General features: G+C 37.4%; 1 protein-coding gene across 4 annotated transcripts in view; it reads left to right on the top strand.

The window, feature by feature from the left end:
• TRAF3IP2 (TRAF3 interacting protein 2) overlaps window positions 1-27,125 on the top strand; it is a 121,821-nt gene that overhangs the window by 36,691 nt on the left and 58,005 nt on the right. For 2 of the 4 annotated variants that reach the window (XM_053710867.1, XM_053710868.1), the window contains exon 2: window positions 26,624-26,997. The exons of 1 other annotated variant lie outside the window; for it this stretch is intronic. In XM_053710867.1, coding sequence (XP_053566842.1) covers window positions 26,625-26,997 — 373 coding nt within the window. In that variant the 5' untranslated portion in view covers window position 26,624. Of the gene's footprint in view, window positions 1-26,583; window positions 26,998-27,125 lie in introns of all 4 variants that reach the window. One more of the 4 variants, XM_053710866.1, reaches the window with a different exon arrangement.

Below are 27,125 nucleotides of genomic sequence, written 5' to 3'. Positions count from 1 at the left end.
AGTTGCTGTAGTCAGCAGTTATTGCCAGGTAAGGGATAAGGAGGTGAAGTCACGTGATACAGTTCACACACTCACCTTCCCTTGCTCCACAGCAATACAAAGGCTTATTTCATTTGCATGTTCTTATAGTGAGTTGTAGATATCAGCCTGGCTGGCAGTGACTTTCTGGGTTCTCCAGTATAAGTCAGACAAGACCTATAACAATCTATAACGCTATGAGAGTTGCAGGTAACTGTCATATCCATTTTCTATGGAGTCAACCAGTCTGAAGTGCCCCATAATAGCAGCCATACCATCCAGGAAGTTTTTCTGGAGGAAGCAGGTCTGAGACAGCACACAGAACAATATCATCTGTGCCATCTATCACAATTTTACAAAGGACAATTTTTATTTTGTCTCCTATCCTGTAGTATAATTGTCTTATGAGTATCTCTCAAATTGATCTGCCCTTATGTGTGTGGGCTTGGCATGCTATCTATAATAATATATAAAATAATAATATCTAATTTGGTGGACTGGCACCTGTGAATCCCCTACAGTTCATAAGATTGAACAACACAATATACACAAATATATAATATTTTGCACATTTTGGCCTAGATTACAAGTAGAACGCTATCAATATTACAGGCCCTAGCTCAGAATAACCAGATAATGTTTAGTGCAGCGAACAACTCTTATGGCACCCTATACTTTAAACGGACAGGCAGTGTTTCAGTTGCTGGCATCGGGGAGAGGTGACTGAAACCTATTTGGATCCACGAAACACCACACTTTGAGAAATTGTTTCTACCATACACCAGGAGAAAAAGTAGGATATATTCCCCAAGAAAACACTGGAGCTCTCTTCCTCAAGCAAGCACACTTACTTAATATTGATTGAGGTAACCTCTAGTAAATGAATCTAATCATAAGTGTTTCTTTTGTTAATGAAGAATTTCCCTAAACCACCTAAATTATTTATTAAATGTATAAAAAGTGTTTTAAAGAAACATGGTACAGGTATACCCCACTTTACAGCGCTTCACTTTACAGCGCTTCGCTAATACAGCGCTTTGTGGAGCTGAAGTTCAACCTCCAAGGATTTTGAAACAGTGCTGTAATCATCGTGAGATTGCGAGAAAAGTGACTGGCACCATTTTGTTATGCTAAGTTCACTCTGCTTACATCATTACAGCGCAATCTGTGTCTCAGTGTTATAGTCTGGCAAATTTTACTACAGTAATTGTAACTATTACAGGTACAGTATTTATTGAATACTAATTGAATACTGTGTTATGCTAGTGTTAAACTAAACATAGCATTACTGTACCCTTATATATGTTAGGTCAAACATGTTTTCAAGTCTTTAAATACACTGGCAAGTGAAAAGAAAGCTAAAACTGCCTTGTTTCACTTTAAGGCGGTTTTCACTTTACAGCGGGGCTCCGGTCCCTAACCCGCTGTATGAGTGGGGTATACCTGTATACGACAAGGCGTTGGACTGGGAAGAGATAAAAGGCATATATATATATATATATATATATATATATATATATATATATATATATACACCCACACTCACCGGCCACTTTATTAGGTATACCTGTTCAATTGCTTGGTATCACAAATTGCTAATTAGCCAATCACATGGCAGCAACTTAATGCATTTAGGCATCTAGACGTGGGGAAGATGACTTGCTGAAGTTCAAACCGAGCATCAGAATAGGGAAGAAAGGGGATTTAAGTGACTTTGAACGTGGCCTCGTTGTTGGTCCCAGATGGGCTGGTCTGAGTATTTCAAAAACTGCTGATCTACTCAGACTTTCATGCACAACCATCTCTAGGGTTTACAGAGAATGAAAAAGAAAAAATATCTAGTGAGGGGCAGTTGTGTGGACAAAAATGCCTTGTTGATGTCAGAGGTCAGAGGAGAATGGGCAGATTAGTTTGAGATGATAGAAAGGCAACAGTAACTCAAATAACCACTTGTTACAACACAGGTATGCAGAATACCATCTCTGAATGCACAACACGTCAAACCTTGATACTGATGGACTACAGCAGCAGAAGACCACTCCTGTCAGCTAAGAACAGGAAACTCAGGCTACAATTTGCACAGGCTCACCAAAATTGGACAATAGCAGATTGGAAAAACGTTGCTTGGTCGGATGAGTCTCGATTTCAGCTGCGACATTCAGATGGCAGGGTCAGAATTTGGCATAAACAACATGAAAGCATGGATCCATCCTGCCTTGTATCAACGGTTCAGGCTCGTTATGGTGGTGTAATGGTGTGGGGGATATTTTCTTAGCACACTTTGGGCCCCTTAGAACCAATTGAGTATCGTTTAGACGCCTACCTGAGTATTGTTGCTGACTATGTCCATTCCTTTATGACTACAGTGTACCCATCTTCTGATGGCTACTTCCAGCTGGATAATGCACCATGTCACAAAGCTCAAATCATCTCAAACTGGTTTCTTGAACATGACAATGAGTTCACTGTACTCCAATTGCCTCCACAGTCACCAGATCTCAATCCAATAGAGCACCTTTGGGATGTGGTGGAACAGGAGATTTGCATCATGGATGTGCAGCCGACAAATCTGCAGCAATTGTGTGATGCTATCATATCAATATGGACAAAAATCTCTGAGGAATGTTTAAAACACCTTGTTGAATCTATGCCACAAAGAATTAAGGCAGTTCTGAAGGCAAAAGGGGGTCCAACCCGGTACTAGCATGGTGTACCTAATAAAGTGGCCGGTGAGTTTGTGTGTATATATATATATATATGTGTGTGTGTGTGCATATTTGTAAATGTTTATGTACAGTATATATGTGTATGTATGTGTACATATATATGTGCGCACAAAACATACACATAAATGCATATACACATAAATCCACACACATGTACAGAGAGTGCACTGCCATAGGCTCCAATGGGAGCCTCATTCTCATGCCGTGAGACACGCAAAGCACCTAGCACAGTGCAGGGGGTAAGTCACACAGCATTGGGCAGCAAATTAAAACTATATATGTATATGAATATATATATATATACTGTATATGTGTTATATGTGTATATACACATATTAATACATACATATATATGTATATAATCATATACATATATATATTTACAGTTAAAACATATATTTCCATATAATATAAAAACCAAAGAACTCTCTGGAAACTTTTTATATATATATACAGGGTATATATATATATACACATATATATATATATACAGGGTCATGAGCTTGTAATCTATATAAAATCTTTTATTTTTACAGACTTAGTATCTTACAGAGTTCTTACAGAAAATAAATAAGCATATAATTGTGTAACATAATACAACCACACTCTTTGGGCCGTTACTTCTGCCTGACCCTATATATATATATATATATATATATACTCCACACAGTTTGCAGCGTTGCGCTCTGCCTTACCCTCCACACACGCTGATACGGCACTATGGAGCTCCAAGGGGGGGGGATGACGTCACCCTGATATCCCGGATGTGCTACTGAGAAAGCACTGCTCGTCCTTCAGTGCCAATAATTGTATATGAAACATAGAAGACTCAGGCACATTCCGGGTAAAAGGGCAAAAAAGAGCTTTATTATACAAATATAAAAGCAGGCAATAGCATAGTCCAATGTATCAACACTGGCACGGCTATAAGTACTATCATACAGTGAATAAGGACTGCTGGAATCCTGTGGCAGACATGTTTTGTGCTAGGATAGCACTTGTTCACTGCTTACAGGATACCCAGACTCCTCTCTTCCTTAAATAGGGATTTTCTTAAAGGTGTATATACCCCATTGATTATGTCCTTATTACTAAAATATTTATACATGCTGATCAACTGGTATTTGGCTCATTATGTAATTATATCATTCTCAACTTTCTCATATATTAATTAATAATAATACATACTGTTGCAATTATTTTTATATTTATATCTGCTACATAGCTGTAAATATATAAAAAACAAAGATCCTCAGTAATTCTACTAAACATGACATACATTAGGTCTCCATTTGTATCCCCCATTTTGTGTCAATAGGTATCCAATGTTCACATATATATATATAATGAACAACCTTAGGGAATGTAAAGAAACTCAATCAACGTTGTATATATCTAAACACATAAATCAATATCCCTCCTGAAGTTTAAACCATAAGGGATAGAGGTATTTGCTGTAAAAATCCAAAAAACCTCTCTAAGATCTAATTTCTCCTCTCTGTCTCCACCTCTCCTCCATTGAGGGACATGATCTATAGCCTGAACAGATAATAGGTGGACATCAGAATTGTGGTTATTCCTAAAATGTCGGGCAATTGGGGTATCAGAGTCAGGATCCTCAATGGATCGTAGATGCGCTAGGAACCTGTCCTTAAGGTACCTTTTGGTTTTTCCAATATATTGCTTTTGGCACCCCCTACAGGTTAACAAGTAAACTACATGTGTTGTGTTACTATTAATGTAAAAATTTATCTTGTGTATTTTTTCTGTTGTGGTGGAAACAAATGTGTCACCCTCTATTACATGGTTACAGGTCTTGCAGATTTTTTTCCTGCACTTATAGAAACCTTTTCGTTGTTTTAACCAACAGGTATTACCTGACCTTTTCGTGCAATCTGATGGTGACACATGGTTTCCAATTGTTTTCCCTTTTCTAGAAATGTAATCACAACCATTCTTTACAATATCCCTTAGTCCTGGGTCAATTTCTAATATGTGAATATTCCGTTTTATGATATTGCATATTTCAGTATACTCCATACTATATGTTGTAATAAATTTTGGTTTATGTTTTATATCAGTGTTATGATGTCTCTTGTATTTATCATTATTTATCAATAATGTTTCTCTAGGTATTGCATCTACCTCATTTCTGGCCTTATTAAGGATATTAATATCATATCCTCTATTAATCAATCTTTCTGTTATGATGTCAGCTTGTTTGTTGTAATCTATAGTCTTTGAACAATTTCGTTTGGCCCGAATATATTGTCCCTTCGGTATACCTCGTATTGTATGTCGTGGATGACTTGAATTAAATTCAAGAATAGTGTTTTCTGACGTTGGCTTCCTATATAGATTTGTCTCAATTGAATCTAATGTATCACTTATTGAAATATTGATATCCAAGAAGCAGATTTGACTTTTGTTTTGCTCTCCTATAAATTTAATACCACATTGGTTGACATTTAAATAATCACAAAATCTCTCCACTTCTTGTTCATCACCATCAAAGACAATATTGTTCTTTACGCTAGGTTCATTGATGATTTGATTTTCATTATTGATGGTGATGAACAAGAAGTGGAGAGATTTTGTGATTATTTAAATGTCAACCAATGTGGTATTAAATCTGTTTCTTGGATATCAATATTTCAATAAGTGATACATTAGATTCAATTGAGACAAATCTATATAGGAAGCCAACATCAGGAAACACTATTCTTGAATTTAATTCAAGTCATCCACGACATACAATACGAGGTATACCGAAGGGACAATATATTCGGGCCAAACGAAATTGTTCAAAGACTATAGATTACAACAAACAAGCTGACATCATAACAGAAAGATTGATGAATAGAGGATATGATATTAATATCCTTAATAAGGCCAGAAATGAGGTAGATGCAATACCTAGAGAAACATTATTGATAAATAATGATAAATACAAGAGACATCATAACACTGATATAAAACATAAACCAAAATTTATTACAACATATAGTATGGAGTATACTGAAATATGCAATATCATAAAACGGAATATTCACATATTAGAAATTGACCCAGGACTAAGGGATATTGTAAAGAATGGTTGTGATTACATTTCTAGAAAAGGGAAAACAATTGGAAACCATGTGTCACCATCAGATTGCACGAAAAGGTCAGGTAATACCTGTTGGTTAAAACAACGAAAAGGTTTCTATAAGTGCAGGAAAAAAATCTGCAAGACCTGTAACCATGTAATAGAGGGTGACACATTTGTTTCCACCACAACAGAAAAAATACACAAGATACATTTTTACATTAATTGTAACACAACACATGTAGTTTACTTGTTAACCTGTAGGGGGTGCCAAAAGCAATATATTGGAAAAACCAAAAGGTCCCTTAAGGACAGGTTCCTAGCGCATCTACGATCCATTGAGGATCCTGACTCTGATACCCCAATTGCCCGACATTTTAGGAATAACCACAATTCTGATGTCCACCTATTATCTGTTCAGGCTATAGATCATGTCCCTCAATGGAGGAGAGGTGGAGACAGAGAGGAGAAATTAGATCTTAGAGAGGTTTTTTGGATTTTTACAGCAAATACCTCTATCCCTTATGGTTTAAACTTCAGGAGGGATATTGATTTATGTGTTTAGATATATACAACGTTGATTGAGTTTCTTTACATTCCCTAAGGTTGTTCATTATATATATATGTGAACATTGGATACCTATAGACACAAAATGGGGGATACAAATGGAGACCTAATGTATGTCATGTTTAGTAGAATTACTGAGGATCTTTGTTTTTTATATATTTACAGCTATGTAGCAGATATAAATATAAAAATAATTGCAACAGTATGTATTATTATTAATTAATATATGAGAAAGTTGAGAATGATATAATTACATAATGAGCCAAATACCAGTTGATCAGCATGTATAAATATTTTAGTAATAAGGACATAATCAATGGGGTATATACACCTTTAAGAAAATCCATATTTAAGGAAGAGAGGAGTCTGGGTATCCTGTAAGCAGTGAACAAGTGCTATCCTAGCACGAAACATGTCTGCCACAGGATTCCAGCAGTCCTTATTCACTGTATGATAGTACTTATAGCTGTGTCAGTGTTTATACATTGGACTATGCTATTGCCTGCTTTTATATTTGTATAATAAAGCTCTTTTTTGCCCTTTTACCCGGAATGTGCCTGAGTCTTCTATGTTTCATTCATATATATATATATATATATATATATATACACACATACACACACACACCCATAGAAAACCCTTTATCCAAAATGCTTGGGACTGGAAAATGTAAAGGTTTGGATTTTGGAATATTTGCATCTGTAAAATGGTAGAGCTTAGAGAGGGGAGGGGACCAAGTGTAAACAACAATATCTTATGTATAATTTTGAATACTTTTGTATATACATAGAGCGTTTAGAAAGATAATATAGTACTGTAATCAGAAAGTTAATATAGGTTATATATATATATATATATATATATATTTGTATGTATATTTATATATATATATATATGTGTGTATATATAAATATGTATATATATATATATATATATATATTTATGTACATATACATATATATATACTGAATATATGTGTGTGTGTGTATATATATATATATATATATGTACCCTATTAAAAGTCCAAGGCATTGATTTATCCCTGTGGGCAGAAGAGGTGGTAACAGGGAAGACAAACTCAATGAAAAAGAGGTGTTTTGGATTTTGATCTTGGATACTAGATTTCCCAAAGGCTTAAACTCCCGTATGGATGTAGATTTATTTATTAGACATTATTTACTGTTATTATTAGTACAGTACTCTCTTTTGATACATGTTTGCTAAAAAAAATACTATAATGTGTTATTTAAATCTGCTTATTTAATTCTTTGAAAGCCACAAACAGACTGAATACACTATATCTATATCATCACATTATAATTAGCAACCAAAAATGACAAGGTATTTCCCTTTAAGGCAGCACTTGAACTTGACTAGGGGTTAATTACATGCTTGATTTCTATTGGTGTCTTTCCCTTTATAAGGTCAACACCTTGAGTCCTCAGATTATCAGTGCTTACCCAACATGAAACGCGTCTGATGTTGAGGGGTCATGGTTATCCCACTTCAGTCTTGTTTTTATTTTTATATGTATCCATGTGTTGGATCCTTGCATGCTTTTAATCAGTGGATGTAATAAACGTTTTGAATTTTTATCCCATCTGTTTGGGAGTGTTCTTTCAGAAGTGCCAGGACCTTTTGGGTTTTTATATATATATATATATATATATATATATATATATATATATATGTATTATTATTTTTCACATGAGAAACATATTAAAGGGACAAGTGAAATTCTAATTTGTATGCAATTTGATTAACACCACCTGCTAGCAGCCGAATGGCCGCGAATCTGCAGGGGGCGGCATTGCACCAGCAGTTCACAAGAACTGCTGGTGCAATGATAAATGCTGACAGGGTATGCTGTGTACAATACAACAGTGTATGACAGTGTATGCTGTCGGCATTTATCGATGTGCAGCGGAAATAATACCCCTATGTCTAGAATTTATTTTAAAGGGACAGTCTAGGCCAAAATAAACTTTCATGATTCAGATAGGGCATGTCATTTTAAACAATTTTCCAATTTACTTTTATCACCAATTTTGCTTTGTTCTCTTGGTATTCTTAGTTGAAAGCTTAAACTAGGGGGTTCATATGCTAATTTCTTAGACCTTGAAGGCCGCCTCTTTTCAGAATGCATTTTAAAAGTTTTTCACCATTATAGGGTGTTAGTTCACATATTTCATATAGATAACACTGTGCTCGTGCACGTGAAGTTATCTGGGAGCAGGCACTGATTGGCTAAACTGCAAGTCTGTCAAAAGAACTGAAATAAAGGGGCAGTTTGCAGAAGCTTAGATACAAGATAATCACAGAGGTTAAAAGTATATTAATATAACTGTGTTGGTTATGCAAAACTGGGGAATGGGTAATAAAGGGATTATCTATCTTTTAAAACAATAAAAATTCTGGTGTAGACTGTCCCTTTAAATCAAACTAAAACGGGGCGGAGCTTGAAGGAAGACGAGGATGGCCGCATAATCAGGCAGCTCTGTGCAGGGCATTACACTAAGAGGTATTAAAACTCGTAAAACACCACTCCAGCAACTAAAACTACTTCTAGGTGACTAACCGACATAAAGATGAAGCTATTGCTTGATTCCCAGAGATCAGAAACGTAAAATAAAGGAAGCCTTGAGACGACACTGACTGGGCTGAACGGAGGCGCCATCTTAACAACTAAAGAAGCGATCTGCAGTTACGGCACTAAAGTTGAATACACATGCCGCGCTCATTCCTAAGACTTACTACTAAGCCATCCACACCACCGCAAACAAGTATAACCGAAGGTGCAGCCTGAGATCTCCTAAAAAAGGTAAGGGAACACTCCCGCGGCAGCCCACATGTAATGAGCTGAGAACATAGGGCCACGCAGCTTGAGAGGCCGCACATAAGATGAACCACGCTGCCCTGTTTTAGTATGGAAGGTGCCTGGGAGGTCTCAGCATAATCTTTAAAAGAGCCCCATGTTAAGGGGATAAAATAACAAAGCACCAACATAGCGGTAAGGGAATCAGGATTAGAAGTAAACCAGGATGGGCTAAAGCAACTAAAGCAACAGATAAAGAAGCTGAATGGGTTAACATATACACAAGCGAGGCATTACAGATATATGGCATGATCTTTGACTGGATTTTTGGCTGTATCATATATAAAGAGTAGATCTGTTTTATTATACTGAACGTTTCTCCTGCAACTTATCATAAGCAACTTTTTGAAGGCGCAATTGGGACATATAACACTGCTATCTGACGAGGTAACCCCCCCAAGTAAAAGAGAAGCATGGCTTCTAGAAAATTAAATAAACCACAGGCGGCGGGTAAAGCAGCAGCAGCCAGTTTGTTTTTCAAATCTTCTAAGGGAGACAAAGCTACAGAACCCCAAGATGCAGAGCAGGAGGAGGAGATGGATGCAGAATTAAGTATGCAGGCCAGCCCTGAGGAGCTGATCCCAGTCACGAGAGCTGATATTAAAACGCTAGTTTCAAAAAAAGATATTGAGACAAATTTTGAAAAGATGTGGAATAAAATGGACTCTTTCCAAAACTCAGTCACCAATAGCCTAGCGGAGCTTAAACATGAAATTCTTGATCTAGGTATGAGAGTCTCGACTCTGGAGGAGAACGAAAATAATGTCGAAGAGACAGTAACTAACTTATCCCAACGGACCCTAGACCAGCAAATAGAACTAGATGCTCTCCAAGACAAAATCGAGGAAATGGAAAACCGCTCTCGCCGCAGTAACTTGCGACTTAAAGGAATTCCGGAAACTATAATGCAATCAGATCTACATAACTACCTAAAACAACTTTTCCGGACAATCACAGGCTGCATAGAGGAAGACAACTTCCAACTAGAAAGGGCACATAGAGCTCTTAAACCAAAGCCGAAAGGAGATTATCCCCCTAGGGATGTCATAGTTAAGCTGCTCCGATACCCTGAAAAAGAATTGATTCTCCAAGCAGCAAGGAAAAATCCAACTTTCAAATATCAAGGCGTAGTAGTCCAATTTTATCAGGATTTATGCATTCGGACTCTACAGAGGCGGGGCCTGCTCAGACCCCTTACCCAGCTGCTTCGTAAAAACCAAATAAACTATAGATGGGGTTTCCCCTTTGCATTACAGATATTGCACGAAGGTAAAACTCTGACGATAAAGGACAAAAGGGACATTCCGGAAATCTGCACATACCTGGGCCTGGACGCACCTGAGCTACCTTCCAGCCACAGCGACTCAGAAACTGAAAGACCCTCTCAAAGAGAAGAAATGAACAAAAGACCCAAATGGTCCAAAGTGACCAAGAAAAAACCAAAATAGCCAGTTACGGAAGAACACTATAGGATCCTACAGAAGAGCAAGAGTCAGATGAGTATATTTTATAATGTTTTACTGAACTATGCTCACTATGGTTTCTCCCCTTGAAAAACTATGATAGTAAAGTTTGTAGAAGGGGAATAGAGTTATGCCTCCCCTAAGTTGGAATAAGATGTGTTACAAGTTATCTCTTTGTCCACAAGTTAAGGACAGTTATCATTAATAAGTCCAGACAGTCTCCCAGGAGATAGGGAGGATGATACAAGATGCTTGATTTGAAACACAAGAGACTGTCCCATGAGGAACAAAGCTACACTTGAACAGTGAAGGTGGTTTACGGGACATATGCCCTGATTTATTTACTTAAGGTGTAATTACCTCTAAGACTTTAGCTTTAAGTATAATAAGTTATAACCCTGCACAAAATGTTTTTTTTTTTTTCCTTTTTTTGCTCTTTTATTTACAGCACAATTGATATGGACAGTTCAAGTTATATTCAGGACTTATACCTGAATGATTTATGTTTTTATTTGTTTATTAAGTTTAAATTGTTATTATGTTGTTTTCATGTGTGGTCAATTGGGACGCCAAAGTTCAACAGAGCCTCTGTCAATCCTACTCTAGGTAATATAATGTGCTATCTTACGATTTACAGGTTTACAGAGTAAGCAATAATGTCATCTACTCTTACAGTTCTCTCACATAATGTGAGAGGTTTAAACACGAATGTTAAGAGAAAGATAGCCCTCACTCAATATTTGAAGCTAAAAGCTAAATTAGTTTTCCTACAGGAAACACACTTTACACAAACACTAATACCTAAATACTGGCATAAACACTTTCCCCTACACTACCATGCCACAGCTGACCAAAAGAAGAGAGGGGTCTCTATCCTTATCCATTCTTCCTTAAACTTCAAGGTAGAGGAGGTAGTAGCTGATAAAGAAGGCAGATTTCTCATAGTGAGGGGTATGGTCCAAGATACGAAGATTACACTTTGTAATATCTATGCACCGAATGAACAACAACACATATTTTTTAGTCAAGTCTCTTATCTCCTCACTCAGTGGTCCCAAACAAGAACAATTCTAGCAGGTGACTTTAACATTCCATTGTCGCTCCACTTGCATAATATGGGCAAAAAAATAACAAAGAAACAACAAAGACAGCTAGCGATAATTAAGTCAGTAAGGGACTCCCTAGCCTCACATAATCTGGTCGACACCTGGGAGACCTTATACGGGCATACAAACGACCATACTTTTTTCTCACATGCTCATAAAACATACACCAAATTAGACCATGTAACAGTAAGTCAGACTTTAATACCAAATATCAGAAAGGCAAATATACATCCCTGTGTGTGGTCTGACCACTCTATTGTACAGACAGATCTGACAGGCATAATTGACATACATAGACAAAGATCGTGGACATATGACCCAAGCATTCTTAGTAACAAACATACATATAAACGGATACTTGAAACTATGGAGGAATACTGGAGGTTTAATGAGGATACTACAGACAATCCGCTATCCTCCTGGGCGGCACATAAACCTTTTATAAGAGGGATTCTCATTAAAGAAAAATCAAAGTCCAATAAACTTGCCAACAAGACTATAGAACAGCTACAGGCATATATATATAAACTTGAAATTCAACATAAGCTATCCCAATCCGACTCCATTCTCCAACAACTCCAGACCAAGCGACACATTCTAGCAAAGGTATTAAATGAGGCAGCGCTCAGGGCAATTCAACGACTGAAAAGCACCTACTTTATACACTCAAACAAACCTGACAGATATTTAGCGAATAAATTGAGAGAGAGAACAAAAATGTACACTATCTCATCTATACAGAATCAAGAGGGGAGGGGGACGAGTAACCCGAAGGAGATTGCAGATATCTTTGCGTCATTTTATGAAACTCTCTATGATGGTAAGAAAGTTCAACACTCCATAGAGAAGAGGGCCATTACTACTAACTTCTAAGAACAAGCTAAACTTAAGGTTATCAGTGAAACAGATATAGAAGCATTGAATGCTGAGGTCACTACCCAAGAGATAGTTAATGTGAGTTGAAGATAGGTAAAGCAGCAGGACCTGACGGTTTAACCAGTGAATACTATAAGTTATTTAAGTTAGCACTGGTCCCACACATTAGGAAATTTTGTAATGGTATTATGAAAGGAGAAATGATCCCAACAGACATTCTTAGGGCCAAGATAGTAGTTATCCCCAAACCTGGGAAGGACCCCACACTGTGCAAAAATTACAGACCAATCTCCCTGATCAACCAAGATATAAAAATTCTGACAAAGATTTTAGCCAATAGACTTAAGACGATCCTTCCATACATTATACATCCTGATCAGGTAGGTTTCATCCAGGGTAGGGAAGCCCCAGACAACATACGGAGAACTATAGATCTTGTAGAACACCTGAGGGAGACGCGAACGCCTTCTCTGCTCCTATCTCTGGACGCGGAGAAGGCGTTCGACAGAATTGATTGGACATATATGTTTGAAACCCTAGGGGCATTTGGGTTTAAAGGAGAATTTATACAAGCAGTTAAGGGAATTTATTCCACACCAACAGCCACGATAAGCGCAGCAGGCTATCAGTCTAGGCCCATACAGATTTTAAATGGTACACGCCAAGGTTGCCCATTGTCCCCGCTCCTCTTTGCGATATGTATTGAGCCGCTTGCGTCCTGTATTAGAGGATCAGAAGAAGTTAAGGGAGTAAACATAGGAACATCAGAATATAAATTGTCGTTATTCGCTGACGATATCCTACTGACATTGACCAAACCGCTTAATTCTTTGGCACACCTGTATAAGATTTTAGGGGAGTTCTCAGAGATCTCAGGCTACAAAGTGAACTTAGACAAGTGTGAGGCATTGCCGCTTTCGATCCCCTCCCATACACAAAAACGTATAGAGATTCATTTCGAAATGACATGGACCAAACACGCTCTATCTTATCTAGGCACTAAGATCTCAGACTCAGGGGACAAGCTGTACAAATTAAACTACATCCCATTATACAAACAGATTAGACAGGACTTACAGAAGTGGAAGAAAGGAAATTTCTCATGGTATGGCCGCCTATCAACTATTAAAATGAACATATTTCCTAGAATCCTATATTTATTTAGCGCATTGCCAATTACAGTGCCCCCCCAAGATTTGAAAAAGCTACAGTCAGACCTTCAGTCCTTCTTAAGGGGAGATAGGGGAGCGAGAATAGCCTCCCAGGTATTAGCCCGACACAGACAGCTTGGGGGAGTGGGGCTACCTAATCTAGCGGACTACTATCAAGCTTCAAGGATGGCACAAGCCACCCTCTTAAGCAAGCAGTCGCAAAGCGTGCTCTGGACAAAAATAGAAACAGGACTAATAGGGAGTGACAACCCAGACAGTATTTTATGGGACACTGGGATGGGAGGAAATAGTATTATGAACAAAATATTTACCATTAAGGACACGTGGTCCCTATGGAGAACAGTCACAAAAACCCAAGAACTTATGCCCACAAATACATGGTCTATACCCAAAAGAGATACAGAAGCAAGTAGGGAAGTGGTCAAACAAAGGATTATACAGAGTGGCAGACTACATGACAAACAATAGCATTATTACGTTTAATCAGCTACAGGATACAATACATCCAGATAAACTACACTGGTATATATATCTACAGATTTCCTCAGCCTTACGCAACTACAACATACATCACAAACACCAACCAGGGACAAATCTTGAAAGGATGTGTAGATCAATAGACAGAGAAAGACAGATGATCTCCAGATTATATATAGACATTCAAAGAAGCAAAAATAAAATCAAACCCAATATACTATTAAAATGGGAAGATGATGTAGGGGTTGTACTACCAAAAGAAGAATGGTACCAAATTTCGTATAAGTCTTGCAAGGGGCTTCTGAGCGCTGATCTAAGGGAAAACACTATTAAGACGATATTTCGATGGTACCTGACCCCGATAAACACATCCCACTACTCCAAAAGAAACACCAAATTCTGCTATCGGGGATGTGGGGAAATAGGCACTTATAAGCATATGTGGTGGGACTGCGTGGTAATAAAGGATATATGGCAAAAGTTGAATGAACTACTAAATTATACATTAGAGGAAAATTTTACATTAACTATGTTTCAGGCATTATTGAATCAAGGCTTTCCAAGGTTTATACCAGCTATCAACAGATATATTAGAATACTGTGCACAGCCACCAGAATTTGCATTGCCAGGTATTGGAGAGAAGGCACTCCTTCTTGGTCAGAGGTAAAGGGTAAGATCAATGACATATATATTATGTCCGAGGGAGCTTCTAGAATTCAGGGCGCAGAAGAACAGTTTCAGGCAACCTGGTACTACTGGATATTACATAGTAAAGAATTAAATAGCTAAGAAGAGAAGGGAAACAGATATAAAATAGAGGAAGTGACATATATAGAGAGACCCCGGGCCAGCTGGGGTTCTAGCAGTTGATGTCCCAATAAAAACGGTTTAATTAATACAGTTAGAAATATTTTGACCACACTGAGTTTTGATTGTTTTAAGTTCTGTAGTTTATTTGTTTATTAGTTATTTAATGAAAATAATCCCAAGGTTTAAGTATGAATAAGCACTGTGATTTAAAGCTTAAAAGGATGACCCTAATTTGAAAATATCTCAGGAATGTAATAAACAATGTTTATATATGGGTAATTAAGATGTTATGTACCATTGTAACGCTTTTTGAAAATTGTACACTGCACTCTCCTTGTGGATGGAAATAAAAATTATTTTAACATAAATCAAACTAAAACAAAGCCACATTGTGCAAGTACTTGCCAAACAAGAATTTCATGTTTGTTGTATTTTAAGAGAAATGCACACGATATGCGTCCTGTTGTGGGTGTGTAAGCTTTGCCTGTGCTGCTGTGCCATTCATGCTGTTACAAGACGTATGTCCTATGCCATTGGACAAAATGCTATAGCTTTGTTTTTCTTCCCCTTGTGCGCTTCTCCTTCATTATTATTTTCACAATCAAGTGCAGTCTCCAAAAGTGACGTATACATTATTTTCTTTTTAAAAAGAGGAGAGAGGCAGCACACTCTGTTTAGGGAAACCTTTAATAAAGAGAGCAACGTTTTGGGGCTCCTGCCCCTTTCTCAAGCTCATGATGATTTTAGTTTTCTTTATTTTTAGCAACTTATTAAGTAAAGATATAAAAAACTTTGTAGAATGCTTTGTTTTAAAATATTTTGCAATTAAGGGGTTTATCACAGGTGTTTGCGCTCGTCGAGTTTACCGCTGGTATTACGAGTTAAAAGTAAATGCGATTGCTTGAGCGCAATCGCGACTTACTCTAGAATGCCTCCTTAGAACTCTGGTTAACTGTTCCGTGAAACATCAAATACATAACAAAGTACACTTACACGCATAATAACACTATCTGATAAAAAAATTATTTAAAAACATTTTTTATTAGTTGAAACTTACTTCTTTTACTTGGAGTTCTACTGATTTTCCCCTGATGTTTAAATTTAAAATACACTCTGGGGCTGATTTCATAGCAAACCTGATTGATATTTACTAATTAATTTATCATAGAAATGTGTCAGGTAGGTTGAACTTCTGGGCGGCCCCCATGGTTGGTTTTAGTATTGTGGGCTTCTAACCTGGCAATATCGTCTTAATTCCTAGCTTTCAGTTTTTTTGTTTTTTTTTAATATTTTATTTCTTTATTTGAAATATATAAGAAATAACAGTGCATGGACAGTCAACATGTAAGCATATAAAAAGACATATTTTCATTGCTACATAAACCATATCTTGTATCAGGATAGTTAAAGGGACACTAAACCCAAAATTTCTATTTCATGATTCAGGTAGAGAATACAATTTTAAACAACATTCCAATTTACTTCTATTATCTAATTTGCTTGATTCTTTAGCTATCCTTTGTTTAAAAAATAGCAATGCACATGGGTGAGCCAATCACACGAGGCAGATAGGTGCAGCCACCAACATATTCTTTCTAAATCATGAAAGAAAAAAAATAGGGTTTAATGTCCCTTCAATGTCTCTTACATTGTGATATGATACGACGTGCGCATCCTTTGCTGTTATATGTAGCCATCCAGACCTCCAACATATTAGATAGTAGACGTGCACAGCGGAAAAATTTGTTTTGGTTCGGTTCAGATCGATTCGGATGTTTTCGAATTTCGGTTCGGATAGATTCGAATTTGGAAAAATTTGAATGAATTCGTTTCGGATTAGTTTCGGATTCATTCGGATTTGAATAAATTCGGCTGGATTCGGTTCGGTTTGATTCGGAATTTCGGTATGTGTTAGGTGGGATGTGCTGTGTATTAGACTAGTATTATGTACTGTATATTAGGTGTAACCCATAGCAGAGTGATATAACCTAATATACTGTACAATACTAGTGTAATCCATGGCCATCCGAATGTAACAAATAAATCCGAACTAATTCGGATTTATTCGGTAGATTCGGTACTACCGTAATTCGGAAATTCGAATTGATCCGAATCTCCGAACGCACATGTCTATTAGATAGATGATTTACAAAATTACAACAATTGCGTATGAATCAAATCTCATAACATTATGTAATCCTACGAACATAAACATTAAAGAAAAAACATACAAAATGTAGCCCATGGACATGTGCACCATCCCCGATCCAAACATTCAAAGCCTGTTACATAATAAGAGTTCTTTTCCACCATCCCACAGACGTCTTATAGATAAATGTCTCAGGCACTCCTTTCTCTCCTTATTATACCCTAGCCCCTTTGTATTGTTCCCATAGGAACATCATATCATGGTAGAAATTCAACCTTCCTGTGGAAAAATAAAAATATCTTTCCATTGTAATTGTATAATCAACTTGTTGTATCCACTTTTCTATAGTGGGAACCATCAGGGATTTCCAAAGTTTGGGAATTATTTTTTTTGCTGTATTAAGCATAATTTGAGTGATATTACGGCGCAGCCTGCATGATATAGCAGATAAATCATTGAATATGGGGATTGTTGGGGAGAATTCTAGGTCTATGCCTGTAACTTCCTTGATCACCTCGAAAATTCTCCTCCAAAATGGAGACAAGTGTGTGCAGCCCCACCATATGTGTAACATTGTCCCTTCTTGACCACATCCCCTCCAACACTTATTACTAGCATCCTTGAACATGTGTGTCAGTTTGCTGGGTGTGAGGTAACACCTTGTGAGAATGTTCATATTAGTCTCCAAGTAAAGAGACGAGTGTGCGGATCTTGCTGTGAAACATGCCCATCTTTCCATTATTGAGGTGTAACCCGTTCACCCAGCTCTGCCTCTCATTTCTGAACATAAACCGGCCTAGGTGGAAGAAAGGATGCCAAGAGGTATTGATATATTGAGGACATTGTACCCAATTGTATTGTTTTTCTGTTAAGACACAAGTCTTCAAAAGCTGTTGGGGTTCGTAAAAGTCTCCCCTGTTTTTATGAGTTAAGATGTAGTGTCTGATTTGATGTAATATTAACCAGTCGGAAAAACAGTCATATCCCATATCTAGCAGATTCTGTCTATCCAACAGTTTACCTCCATCTATTAGAGTGTGTATTGGGATCAAATCCTGGAAGTCATTATTCTTACATAATAGTCTTAAGTCTACTCCCCTCAATTTCTTTATTATCTATTAATGTTGTCAATGGGGAATAAGTAGATGACAGTGCAGGGAATTTATTTCTAAGGGATGTCCAGGTATTCCAAGTTTTGCTAAAAATAGTGTATGGTTTACCTTCTTTTGATTTAGTTATCAATGTTGGGGTCCAACATAGTCCGCCCATATGCGTTACTTTTAATAATTGTGATTCTAAATGTACCACTTTTTTTAAACAATTTCTTCCCCTGCCTACACCAGTCCACCACTCTACCCAGAGAAATTGCCAGTCTGTACCAATTCAAATTGGGGACCCCCAACCCTCCTCTTTTTCGAGGGGTATACATTGTGTTCTGAGATAATCTAGATTTCCTCCCCTGCCAAATATAAGAGTTTAGTATTTTTTGCAATTTTTGGATGTATTTGGAGACACCAGCAATAGGCAAGGCTTGCATAATATATAATGCCTTAGGTAATAGGGTCATTTTTGCAGCTGCCACTCTGCCCAGCCAAGAAATATTGTGTTTGGGCATCCATCTGGTTGTTAAGAGTTAAAACTCAGTTAAGAGTTTCCCATAATTTAACTTCCATAGTTGGTCCTCATCAGAGGTCAACTGAACACCCAAATACCTTAGCGTTTTAAGATTAATCTTGAAGGGGCTCTGGTTCCTAATTGTATCCAAAGAGTTAACTATGACCTCACACTATCACACCTGATGCTGAGTACACATCCCTCTATAAAAAGCGTCAATTACCCTTAGTAAGCATCTTGATAAAGGCAGCTAACACTGCCGAAACGCGTAGATTTGCTTACTTTTATTACATACTATTTTACACTGATTGTCATATGTTACTAGTCACAGGTTCATTTCGACCTCTATGATAAAAATAGAGAGAGATATATGATTAATCCCTGTGTGTGACTTTCTCTCAGTGCTGTTCTATAACCTTTCCTTCTCACGGCACAAAAAACAGGTTCATTTCTACCTCCTTGAAAGCTTTTGAGGTAGATGTATGAGTAATTCCTGTGTGCCCATCGATTGCATTATATCTGCATTATAGTAATAACTCTCTGCTGCATAGAAAAATCATCTACAATACACAGCGGATATTGCACAGGCCGGAGCCTACTTCTAAAGAAGAAATTTTATATATATTGGGGAGGAGAAAGACGGATCGACATTGAGCTGTTTCAAACAGTTGAAGATTTGTCATCACTGACTTTTCGAAAAACTCGTCGGACACTTGCAAGTATTACTAGGGATATAAAGTGTCTATTTTCTATTGAGACTTTCTTGTTTCAAATTTGTATCTACCTCTGGCTCACAGGATTGGAGGACTCTGACTAGTCAGGTCACGTGATGCACACAGCTCACGGCTTGTTTTTTCATAACTGCTACTAACGGCTAACAGATTGGACTCACTCGATATTTGCTCCAGATACAAGAGCGGTTTGACATTATTAGCTCTTTGTTACTATACTGTTTTTTTGGCTGATCGATATATTGCCTTTATTTACATCTCTGCCTAATCAAAGCTATATTTATGTTTTAGATACTTATGCTACAATATTGCATTTATTGTTTTTTAAATAGTTACATTGAATGTATATAGCTTAATTCTCAGCTATATTTTAACTCAATTGATGCCGGCATCTTATATGTATTTTTAACCATCTGTGTATAGTGTATATTATGGTATTCATTACTACGAAATCCACATATGAATAATACATATTTTTCATTAAAACCTTTTATATATCACTTGGCTTTATTCTCTTTAAATTAATAGAATAAATTATAACAGACATCCGTATCTGGTGAGCTCCCATATAGAGCGCTTATCCCACCCCCCTTTCTCATATTACACATCTATAGTCAGTATATGGAGATTTACTAGACTACTTAAGGGATTTAAGCTTACACCATTGTTTAGCACTCACACCACAACTTTTTTCTTCCAACATAGTCCGCCCATATGCGTTACTTTTAATAATTGTGATTCTAAATGTACCACTTTTTTTAAACAATTTCTTCCCCTGCCTACACCAGTCCACCACTCTACCCAGAGAAATTGCCAGTCTGTACCAATTCAAATTGGGGACCCCCAACCCTCCTCTTTTTCGAGGGGTATACATTGTGTTCTGAGATAATCTAGATTTCCTCCCCTGCCAAATATAAGAGTTTAGTATTTTTTGCAATTTTTGGATGTATTTGGAGACACCAGCAATAGGCAAGGCTTGTATAATATATAATGCCTTAGGTAATAGGGTCATTTTTGCAGCTGCCACTCTGCCCAGCCAAGAAATATTGTGTTTGGGCATCCATCTGGTTGTTAAGAGTTAAAACTCAGTTAAGAGTTTCCCATAATTTAACTTCCATAGTTGGTCCTCATCAGAGGTCAACTGAACACCCAAATACCTTAGCGTTTTAAGATTAATCTTAAAGGGGCTCTGGTTCCTAATTGTATCCAAAGTATCTTTAGATATATTTATAGGGTAGAGTTCTGACTTATATGGGTTTATCAGGAAATTGGACACCTTACCATAATCTAATAGTTCCCTCTGAACCCTTTCTAGGGACTTAATAGGGGAAGACAAGGTCATTAAGAGATCATGCGCAAACATGGCTAACTTATATGAGTGTCCCATAATATCAATTCCCATTATATTCAGATTATTACGTAGTTTAGCTGCTAGGGGTTCTAGGGACAAGACAAACAACAGAGGTGACAGTGGGCACCCTTGCCTTGTACCATTAAGTATTTCAAAAGCATCCGACAAAAGTCTGTTTACTCGAATCTGCGCAGAAGGATTAGAATATAGGGCAAAAATTTGAGAAATAAATTTAGATGGAAAGCCAAATTTGATTAGGGTGGAGTGCAGGAAAGTCCACTCTAACCTGTCGAAAGCTTTCTCTACATCTGTCGACAGAAAGACTGCTGGCATTTTAGCAAATTTAATGTGGTCTAGGATGGTAATAACTTTGCTTATATTGTCTCTAGCCTCTCTATTCTGTACAAAGCCTACTTGGTCACCATCCATTAAGAATGGCAGAATTTTATTCATTCTGATAGTCAGAATTTTGGCATAGAGTTTAATATCTGCATTAAGCAGAGAGATCGGTCTATAGTTTGCGGGTAAGGTAGCGGGTTTCACCGGTTTCAGAAGTATCGTTATATGGGCTTTGAGCATAGTGTCGGGGAACACATGACCATCTGAAATATAATTAAATAAGGCAGCCAGATGAGGACTTAACTGAGATTTAAAAGTTTTGTAATATAGGGCTGTAAAACCATCTGGGCCTGGTGCTTTGTTAGGTTTCATATCAGCAATCGCTGCCCTAACCTCTTCCACACTTATTGGGGATTCTAGTAATTCTGTTTCTTCTATTGAGACGTGTGGGAGATGTATATTTCGTAAATAGTTATCACATGCTTTCCTATGATTACTAGAGGTTCTGCTCGGGTATATATTATATAATTTATGGTAGAATTCTTGGAAAAGTTTATGCCCACAGTATCCTCAACTTTGGACCCAGAAGTGGTATTAATTGAGTGTATGTAAGATTTCGATTGTTGTTTCCTTAAGGCCCTCGCTAAATATTTGCCTGTTTTATTGCCCTCTCCATAAAACTTCTGTTGTATATACAACTGCTTCCTTTGAGTATCAATTTGCATAAGCTCATTTAGTTTGTTTCTTTTTTCATTAAGTAAATTATGTTGGAGAACATCTTCCGGATTAAATTTTGCCAGATAGTCTAATTCCGTTATCTCTTGTGCAAGGGCTAAATACACTCTCCCAGAGGCGAAACTACAGGTGGTGGAGAGGTTGCAATTGCAGCTGGGCCCCCAAGGGTGGGGGCCCAGCTTAAAAAAAAAATATATATTTTTTTTACAGTAAAAAACGTTGACCTGCCACTGCCTGCACTGATATCATGTGAGTGTGAAATGATGCTTCACTAGTGTCTCTGACTACAGGGGTTAGTGTTTCTGTTTTACCCATTGGTGTTTATATGTGTGTGTGTATGTGTGTATGTGACTGTGTGTGTATTTATGCATGTATATATGTGTGTGTGTGTGTGTATGTATGTATGTATGTGACTGTGTGTGTATTTATGCATGTATGTGTGTGTATGTTTGTGGAACCTGCAAATTACAGACCTTGTTACTACAGCATGGGGGGGCGGGGGGTAAACGGTGTCAGTCTATACAGTACCACTATATACAGTACGGGGGGCTGGACCATGTCACAGACTACTGTGGTCACTTTATAAAGTACTAGGGTGGGTAGGGTCAGGCCAACCATCTCACAGGCAGATAACAGACTGTGTCACTGAATCACTATATACAGTACTGGAGGGTTAAACAGTGTCACTATATACAGTAATTGGGGGTCAGACCATCTCACAGCCTGTGGGCACAGGGTACCTCCTTTTGCAGATATGTAATCTGATTCACATTTTTTTTCTGTGTTAAATGTAAAAAAAAAAAAAAAAAAGATATGTATCAAATTCACTTTTTTTTGGGGGGGGGGCCTTCTTAGATTCTTGCACCTGGGCCCTGTGGCTTCTAGTTACGCCTCTGCACTCTCCTATTAGCCTTTTGCCTAATCGCTCTAGTTTTTTTTTAATTCACCCCTCATATAAGCCTTATGTGCCTCCCAGATCATGTCTGGGTTGGATTCTTGTGTGTTATTTATTGAAAAGTAGGTGTCTAGTTGTTCTGTGTAGTTCTCTAGGTTTTTAGAATCCAACAACAATGCATCATCTAACCTCCAACAGAATGGTCTTATGGGCATGGATGGCCACCCCAACAGACATTCCACCAATGAGTGATCGGACCAAGTTGTGTGTTTTATGTGGCATTGTACAATATAAGAGAGAGCACCATGATCTATTAAAATGTAATCCAATCGTGAATCATTTCTTTGTGGGTTAGAGAAAAAAGTATAGTCTCTCTTATCTGGATGTAAATATCTCCAGGAATCGTGTAATGTAAGCGTTGTAAGATTCTTCCATATAGAATGGAAAACTTTCTGCGGAATATGCGTTTTAGAGCTTGAGCAGTCGATTCTAGGATCAAGTGGGGTATTTAAATCTCCCCCCACAATCAAGGGGCCTTTCAATATATCAAGAATTTTAGCTGTAGCTACATTTATAAATACATCTTGGCATCTATTTGGGTGCATACAAAGTATTTATATATATTTTTTTTAAATATAAATCTGTGTTAGAAATACACTTAACTATCCTCCTCTCTCACCACATTAAACATGTATACAGTGTCCCTCCATCTTTAAGCTTTCCAAACATATTTTATCATAGATTGTCTATTTCCTTCATACTCTCCAGAAAAAAGAGCTTTATGTCCCTTCGATAAAGAAAGATCAGTCTCTCAGTTACTTAAAGGCAAGGTAAAGTTTGCAATGTTTTTAACTTTGTTTAGTTTTCTAATTAGCCTTGCAATGCAGTCGCTAAGTCCTTTTGAATATTTGCGTGTTTGATTTGAAGTTATTTATATAAAAATATATCTACCTTTTATTGTATTACTCCTCCCCCTTGATACTTCCGATATTTCTGTTCTCATCTTAGAGAACCAACCCACCCGCATTCGACGTCCAGAATTTTGCGCGTTCACGGACCTAGAATCATCTGCGCATGCGCAATTGTCCGTAATTTCTATAGCCAGACTCGGCAGTGCTGTTCATCGCAATTACCTTGAGACGTTACTTGTCTGGCGCATGCGCAGTGAGGTCCGATGACGTTGGATATGCTGTGTTCACCACCACATGGAGAAAGCGGTGATTGGATGCCACTAGGTAAACCAGATGTCAATCAATTTTATACTAAAGTCGGGCGGACGGGTAATCGTTGCAGAACAAGAGGTAAATATTAGGATTTGAGGCTTATTTTAAAAAATATAATCAAATGATGAATTAAAGTTATACTAAATTTTAATGTTATTGATAAATGTGATGGCGATTGCACGCAAGTTTACCTTGCCTTTAAGAAGGACATAAATATTATACTTAGCCTCAGGTTAGGCAGTTTCTTGTACATCAGCTTCCCGTATAGACTGCTTGGAAGAAGATTTTTCAGTCTTTCTTGAAGATACTTTCTGCCACTCCTGTCTTTGCGGTAGTGGCTGATCTTTTTGCAGAGGCACATTCGCACGTGGCTTGGCAGTATCTGCCATCACGGGTGGTTCTATATGTAGCTCCTTACATACAGAAGAGATGTCATCTGGAGTGTCACACAGCTTTCTGTTTTTAAGCTTATAACAGATTTTTCTGTTATCGTTCCTCATACACTTTGTGTTTGAATCAGGTTTGGAGCTCATATACTCAGGTATTTCTTAAAGTTACCAGGGCCTTTTTCTATAGTGAGAAAGGATCATACGGTTTCTCTCTCGCTAAGAATTTACTCAGTGATGCAGAAACTATAAGCAACATTTAATATATATTAAGAGTACTGAAGAAGATATATTACGGTTTATGTCATTACTTTCAAGCCTGAGACTGTGTTCCCTGTCCTGCCAGATCCAGTTGCTCAGTGTGAAGCCTTGGAGGTCAGTAAAGTACCTCTAGAATGCGGGCACCCTGTGGATTTTTCAGCCCAGCTTTGGAGACCAGCAGATGCCTACATGCCATCAGTGCTGCCAGAGAGAGAGATGGGTGTTTCTGAGCAATCATGGCACTTTGGGACCCCTGATATTATGTCTAACCCTGTAAGCTTTAGCTCTAGTAGGTGATTTGTAGATTATAACCTGCTGTGGAATATTATGGATGTTGCCTGTATTTCTCCAGTAGCTACTGGGGTAGCTAAATATTGGAAAGTGTGGATGGACGATAAAGCTGGTGGTGGCTGTAAATCTATAAAGAGAGAAGGTTAGAGAGGGACTGGCTACATTTAGTCAGATTGATTGGTTAAGATCCCCCCTATTGTGTCAAGGTTTCACTGGACCATTTTCCTACATTGTGTATGCCACACAGGTCTGAAGTACCCTACAACTTACCCTATTGAACAATTAGTAACTACTTTAAAAATGTGGAATTGATCATGCTTGTTTCAGTGTTCTTCTCTTAAAGGAACAGTAAAGTCTAAATTAAACTTAAATTGATTGGATTGATCATGGTATTTTAAACAATTTACTTCTATGATCAACTTTACTTAGTTCTCTTGGTATTCTTTGTTAACGGGTAATCCTAGGTGAGCTCGGGAGTTTGCATGTGTCTATAGTAATATTAGACATTATTGCAAATACTGCTGCCATAGACTGGTAAAGACACGTACACACTCTTAAGCTTCTATCAGGCCACCTAGGTTTATGCTTCAACAAAGGATAACAAGAGAGCAAAGCAAATTTGATAATAGAAGTAAATTGGAAAGTTGTTTAAAACTGTTTAAAAGTATACTGACGACCCTTCTTAAATAATCTCACCAGAGTGGAGCGCTTTAGATCATTGGGCCCTAGATGAGTCCTTTTGTTTTTATCAATATATTGTTTTGAGGTGTTCTTATCAAAGTATGTGTGTGTGTATATAAATATATATTACTTTAAATGATAAAGAAAGAAAGGGGTATAAAATATAACCACCTTAAAGAATGATAAAGTTGCGCACATATTTACACTGTTTCCAGAGCCGTCTCGAACGGTAACCAAGACACAAGTAACAAGCCAGGAAATCAAAACACTAAAGCTTGTTCACATCATTTCAGCATAATATATATATATAAAATATATATAGTGTATTTATTTGCTATATTTTTTGCAATAAAGTCTATATTTAGACAACAAGTGGTCTCTAGTGTAAGACATATCATGTGTGAACTGTTATATTGCTTCAGGTCAGTGACCACCTGACACAATGAGATCCAAAATTGGCCCACTATTATTATTACTTCATATTTTGTCTGAGAGGTCTTTATCAATTGTCAATCCAAATGTATGACATACCTCAGTGATGTATAGTATAAGTTGAAATTTGTCATTCGTAGATTTTTATTGTCATTTATTTGTAAAGCACTGCCAAATGGAGAAGAACATTTTTTAATTCATTTTGGATGCTTGTATTTTTGCATGGTTATGTAAAACATCTATGTATATATACACTTGAATGTGTTGTATTGCATTTTACTGTATTATGAAATCTCTGCATCTCATTTCTTATAGACTAAGTTTTCCCCTCTTTTCTTGGCTGTATACCCAATAGAATGAACGTACGTGTACCAGAAGAGGATGATGAATCTCTTTATCCATCCGCGGACCCAGAAATAGACAAAATTTCTTCAAAGGGCCCGGATGATGGGCACAATTCCCTTAAATCAGCTGACAGTTTCACATGTGCCAACAGAGAGTCACGTTCATCTTGCAATCAAGTGGATCTTCCAAGCAAAGAAACGGGATATGGTTCCCAGCCTTCAGATGTGATGGATGTATCTGCACTTGAAGAGCCTTTTACATTAAGGTCATTTATTGATTCCAGTGATCACTTTAACCCCATGAGGCCCTTGCAGAGTAGAGGAGTACAACACCCTCAGTATCATCTCACGCAGCAACCAATTGGGCAGCCCCAACAATACCCCTGTAAGTTTTTTTATTTAACCACAATATAAAATGGATATTTGTGTTTTGGCAGAAAACCTGTATGGAGAAAAAAGTGCAGAGCAGCTCAGAAATACAACTTTAAGTCACTTAGAAATTAACCATAACTT

Source organism: Bombina bombina, chromosome 4 (genome assembly GCF_027579735.1).
Source record: "Bombina bombina isolate aBomBom1 chromosome 4, aBomBom1.pri, whole genome shotgun sequence".
NCBI classification, from domain to species: domain Eukaryota; kingdom Metazoa; phylum Chordata; class Amphibia; order Anura; family Bombinatoridae; genus Bombina; species Bombina bombina.
The sequence above is the reverse complement of the archived record's forward strand: the minus strand, read 5'-3'. Positions and strand labels throughout refer to the sequence as shown.